Source organism: Poecilia latipinna, unplaced genomic scaffold (assembly GCF_001443285.1).
Source record: "Poecilia latipinna isolate Pla-1442-1.1 unplaced genomic scaffold, P_latipinna-1.0 Scaffold5422, whole genome shotgun sequence".
NCBI classification, from domain to species: Eukaryota; Metazoa; Chordata; class Actinopteri; order Cyprinodontiformes; family Poeciliidae; genus Poecilia; species Poecilia latipinna.
In genome coordinates, this window is record NW_015118038.1 from 5,890 (window position 1) to 11,090 (window position 5,201).

The following is a 5,201-nucleotide window of genomic DNA, read 5'->3' on the forward strand; positions in this document are numbered from 1 at the left end:
ACAGATGCATTATAGTTTTCTTTATAAAATAATTTAGCAGATTTCAAAAGTTTCATGCAAGCTGATTGATTAAATTTCCAACTTATGTTATATGACTATAAAAAATAGCTTGTTGAAGTGTCGCTACTTTTTGATGCACCTTGGACTCAAAGAAGCTCTTCATGTTACTGAGCTGCCATAAAGTAAATAATTCATGCTTTTCCATTCTTGTGGCTAAAATGTTTCAGCTATTAAAGCGTATATATGTTCTCCCGATGCTTTGAGGGCCTAACAAGTTCTAACGCAGTGATAAAATCTTCTAGATTAGCTTCTGAGTTGCCCCAGAAATACATACGCATATATCCAATGAACATCACATAAAATATATAAGTTTATAAGTTAAAGTCAAAGCATCACTTTGATAGCTCTTCCAAAGAACATACATTTAATAGATGGTAGTGAGAATGAACAGCTTTGTACAGCTTCAACATATAACAAAAATAATAATAGCAAAAATATTTATGACAACTCGTATAAAAGGTTGTATTAATACCTCTTGACAAAAGGAAAATCGATTAGCTTGTTTTATAACAGGTATCAAAGTCAGTTAATATGAAATTAGAAAAAATGACTTGAAACACAGTAGAAGATCAAGTTAACTATGAGTAAATATTCACTAAGAGGTACCACAAATGTAGACATTATGAATTTACACATGTAGGAACACAGGAATGTACATTTATTTTACTGATCGAGTTGGAGCAGTGTTACTATTCTGAGAAAGCAACATGTGATTTTAGTGATTAGTCCACTGACTGACTGTCTCGGTTATGAAACCAGACTTTGAAGAAGTGCAAATTTAGGGTCAGAAGCTGACAGCGGCGCTAATTGAGAATTCATAACTGATATTTGTAGAAACATCAAGATTGTTTTCTCTTGTTGGATTTATCCGAGTTGCCTTTAACTGCACATACAGCAGAAATTACATGTGAAATGATGTCAGATATTTAATTAACATACTCTCGTTGTGTGACTCACCCACTGAAGGAAGCTCCAGTATCAGTGAGTTTAGACATACACACAACTTACATTTTGTTTAGACATTTACTGTTTCTCAAGAGAAATTGTTACCATTGATGTTGATCTTAAATTTTAGAAAACCTAAACTTATAACACATTTTGGTACTTTCTCAAACTTTGAGAGCAAAAGGTACATTTTGATCCAAATCCAAATTTTATCCGGATTATTAGCTTTTACTTTAGTCTTTACTGTATGCAGGATAACATTACACTGTGCAGCGTTTTCCCCCTCTTCTTCTTCATTTGTGCCACTTTTAACTTTTTTTCACTGGATTCTCAGTCAGACCTGATTGATTCTGCTCCTCCTTCTGTAGTTTCTCCACAGGTTAAGTGTTATTTGACTGATCCTGCACAGGTCTCTGTAATATCTTCATAGTTCCTATGTCACCTTTTCCAGGGTTAAAAAGTGGGAACAGTTCACCTGTAAATTTAGCTGCCAGAGATCCAATCAGACATTTCTCTTCCACATTATAGAAGGAGAGCTCTCTGTTGTCAAAGTCCAAATACACACCGACTGTTTTTGGTTTTGACTGAACATAAATGAATGTCTCTGGTTCAGTGCTAAACTGAACAGTATCCTCCTGGTTGGGGCAAGAAGACAAGAACCAGAAACCATTTTTTGTGGTTGGAGACAAATGTTCATCAAGAGGGATTTCATGTTTATCTGTAACTCCGATCCACCAGGACTTCTTGATGAGGTCAAACTTTCCATGTGCTAAGGAAACCTCCCAGTAGTGTCGTCCAGAAGAGAAACCAGGTGATCCTCTGACTGCAGTGAGACAAGTGACTCTGTCTCCATCTGGAAACTCTGCATCAGCATTATCTCTCAGTATAGAATCCTTCATTTTTATAAGTGGATTGCCTGTGTCCACCAGTTGAATATTCTCTGTTAAATATTGAAAATTATATTTTAATTAATATAATAATGAAGTAAAATGCTAAATAAAAATAATATTAAATGAATGTAAAATTACCATAATGCTTGGATGCTTCCAGTAGAGCTGCTGGCTGCCATGTTGCTGGACAGAAAAGTGAGAAAAGAAAATATCTTAGAAATGTGATTTTGTATGATAAAGGTTTTGATTATATTAACACAGGCAGCTTCCAATAATCTGTTCTACCTTTTAACAGAAGTGGTTCATTCTCTGAAGGAAGACACAGAAATACATATTTTAGTTGTTTTATGCATTGAACACAACAAGAGCTTCAAAATTATCTCTACCAGATTGAGGTTCATCAACAAGCTGTGATATTATTTTACTGGAAATCTGAACACATCACTGTAAAGACATGTAATAACTTTATGTTTCTATTGAACTCCTCTCATGTCTTCAAACATCTGGAGCAAATCTACAACACTAAGCATCCTTAAATGCTGAATTGACTGAAATAGAAAAATAAGTACAAATGTATTATGTCTTCTGTTTTACCTTCAGGAATGTTTGTGAGATTGGCCCCTGAAAGATAAAAGTAAAACTTTAGTAAATAATTCCAACCAAGACCTCCATTGTAAATCCAGTACGACTTACTGTCATAACTGGTTTTTGTTTGAGGATGTTACACAGTGACTTATAAAACAAAGTCTGAATTATTGTTGTTAATTCAATTCTTACAATTTTAAATCAAAACAGACTTATTGCTGTAAACTGCTTTAGTCTCAAAATCCTAAATGAAACCACTTAGACCACATTTGTGGCTTATTTTTCTGTACAGTATGATGACAATGTTTATGGATTATATCTACAATCTTTTTTCATAATATTTTCAAACCTTCATTGTTTTTATCTATGTTCTAATTGGATGACTTCTAAATGTAGTTGCAACAGTTTTTATTTAGGAACAGCAGCATAAAGGGGAGTCAGTACAGATAAATCTCTTCAAATCTTATCAATATTTTCAAATATTTATTTTTATAAAGACATTTGCAAACCATGTTATTTTTAGTTCACATTCCAATGATTTGCTTGATGCCTTATTCTGTCATGTAAATTCTCTCAGAAAACAAAATGAAGTTTGATTCTGTGATGTGATTAATTGTGAAAGTTTTGTATTAAAGCCATAATTTTAGGGTTTATGTTTATTTGTTTGTTTGGTGTAATACCTGAAAATGACAGTGGGTGGGATTATATGTTTAAATGGCCTGACAGGTAAACTCTCTGCAGGTGTGATGTTTGCAGCGGAAACACAGTTTTTAACCGTCATCATCATTTTCACTGTTGTCTGATGTTGATCATTGCTTTGCGGCAATTATGTGAATCATTTGGCTGTACTACGTCAACATTGGACGTGTGCAACGCTGAAAAGTCGCATTTTGTTAGAAAGCGCCAGATCAATAAATGCTCTACAATCATAGAACCACAGGTGTTGATTCATTGGATCTAGAAGATCCAATGAATCAACACCTGTCAGTCAGCAGAGCCCCAGATTCTTGGGTTCGTTTTGTTTTCTTTGATTAACAACAAGTCACTACAACGGGTGAAAACACTTTTACAAGGGATTTGACACGTCCTTACTGTCTTATTTAAACATCCTTAGAAATGAACAGTTGTGATAATCCTATGAGGTTTTTGCTCAGTTTTAACATGTACATTTTGTTACATTTGTACTTAAATCTGAAAACAACAAAATAAAACTACGTGATTGTCCCTTTAATGGAAAACCAATGACGTTTTGTGTCTGCATGATTTCTTTACCATCAGTTGTGTCATTTCCTGATTTGGACTTGATAGCTGAAATAAAAACATATATAGTATAAGGTTTGAAATTAATAGTCATTACTATGTCAGCATTCTTTAAATTTCAATTATACATCCTCTCTGATTTGGATCAAACATTTACCTTTCTTCCTGAAGTACAGGAAGTACAAGGCTCCGAAAGCAGCTAATACAACCAGAAGTATCCCAAAGGCCACCCATCCAGCTGAGGACGATCCTGACTCTGAATAAAAAGCAAATATTGTTCTAATAAACATACTTCTCATAAAAGACTAATAAAAGAAACTTGAGGGTGAAACCACGTACCTTCTTGTAATGGTGGAGGATTTTTAAGACACATTCTGGCCTCCTTCAGTGCTTCATTGAAGAGCCCAACAGAGCAGGAGACCTGACAAGGACTGGAGACCAGAACCCAACTATGGACTGAATAAAAACCAGCAGAGTTTGTGCTAAACATCACATTAGCAGGTGTGAGAGCTGTTTTGCTGTCTGACCAGCTCAGCTCAGGCTTTGGATGCCAGCCGTCAGATTGACAGCTCAGATTAACTTTGTTATGGTCTTTCATCACTGCTGACAGGAGAGGTTGGTGTCCAGTTTCTGGAATAAGAAGAAGATGATCATTTGATGTGGACATCATTCTGTTTGGTTTTGTTCTCCTTCTGTTTCATGGTTCTCACCTGTCACACTCAGACTAATAGATGCACTGTCAGAATCATCAGAGCTGCTGACAAAGCATGTATATTTTCCTGCATCTTCAATTGTGGCTTTTTCCAGTTTCAGGCTGACATCACCTGCCTTTAATCCACCTGATGTTTCTTCCTTTAAGCCAAATGAGACTCGGCCAGTGAACGAAGCTTTCTGGGATGAATAGTCGAAAGTTCTTGCCTTATAAAGCAGGACTTTAGTATCATATGAATCACTCCTTTGATACCAGTGTACCTCCATATCCTCTGCACTCTGAGAGAAGGTGAGCCAGCAGGGTAAGATGGCTGTATGACCTCGCTGGACTGAGACAGGAGACTTTACTGAAACCGTGAAAGTCTCTGAAACTGAAAAGAAAATCAAAATCAGAGTCATCTTTTCATTTTTTGTGGTACTAGATTAAGTACATTAAGTGTTTCAAAGTAAAATGTTCCCTTGATGTCAAGTCTGTCTCAAGTTTTTCAGAAGACCACATGCTCTATAGTAAATTAATTTCCCAAATAATAAATAATGATAGATGCGGTTCATTGCATGGTAAACATAAAAAAGAAAACATCAAAATATTTTTTGTAAACCAGTAACATTTACAATGTGGCTGTGAATTGATATTTTTGCTGCTTGAACTACATTTTTCTATACGGCTGGTTCCAAAAGATCATGGTAGCTTTTTAGTAATGATTTCTATGTTATTATATTAACAAAAACACACAATTTTATTATAACATT

At 35.1% G+C, this 5,201-nt stretch overlaps 1 protein-coding gene across 1 annotated transcript; it reads right to left on the reverse strand.

The window, feature by feature from the left end:
- Positions 1-5: 5 nt before the first annotated feature.
- Positions 6-4,645, reverse strand: LOC106943530 (butyrophilin subfamily 3 member A3-like). Its single transcript, XM_015026838.1, has 8 exons — positions 4,451-4,645; positions 4,080-4,370; positions 3,898-3,996; positions 3,753-3,788; positions 2,490-2,516; positions 2,181-2,204; positions 2,034-2,078; positions 6-1,945 (listed from the first exon to the last, which is right to left on the reverse strand). Exons 2-8 carry the CDS (start codon positions 4,336-4,338, stop codon positions 1,386-1,388), a joined length of 1,050 nt encoding a protein of 349 aa, XP_014882324.1. The 5' UTR covers positions 4,339-4,370; positions 4,451-4,645; the 3' UTR covers positions 6-1,385.
- Between the last annotated feature and the right edge of the window lie 556 nt (positions 4,646-5,201).

What these genes read in the sequence shown, in the direction of transcription:
- LOC106943530 (XM_015026838.1), bottom strand. Translation starts at nt 4,338, where the DNA reads ATGAAAGACCATAACAAAGTTAATCTGAGCTGTCAATCTGACGGCTGG. An exon ending in CCTGTACTTCAGGAAGAAAG is followed by an intron (nt 3,789 to 3,897) that starts GTAAATGTTTGA and finishes TTTTTATTTCAG; the next exon opens with CTATCAAGTCCAAATCAGGA. An exon ending in TGAACCACTTCTGTTAAAAG is followed by an intron (nt 2,079 to 2,180) that starts GTAGAACAGATT and finishes TTTTCTGTCCAG; the next exon opens with CAACATGGCAGCCAGCAGCT.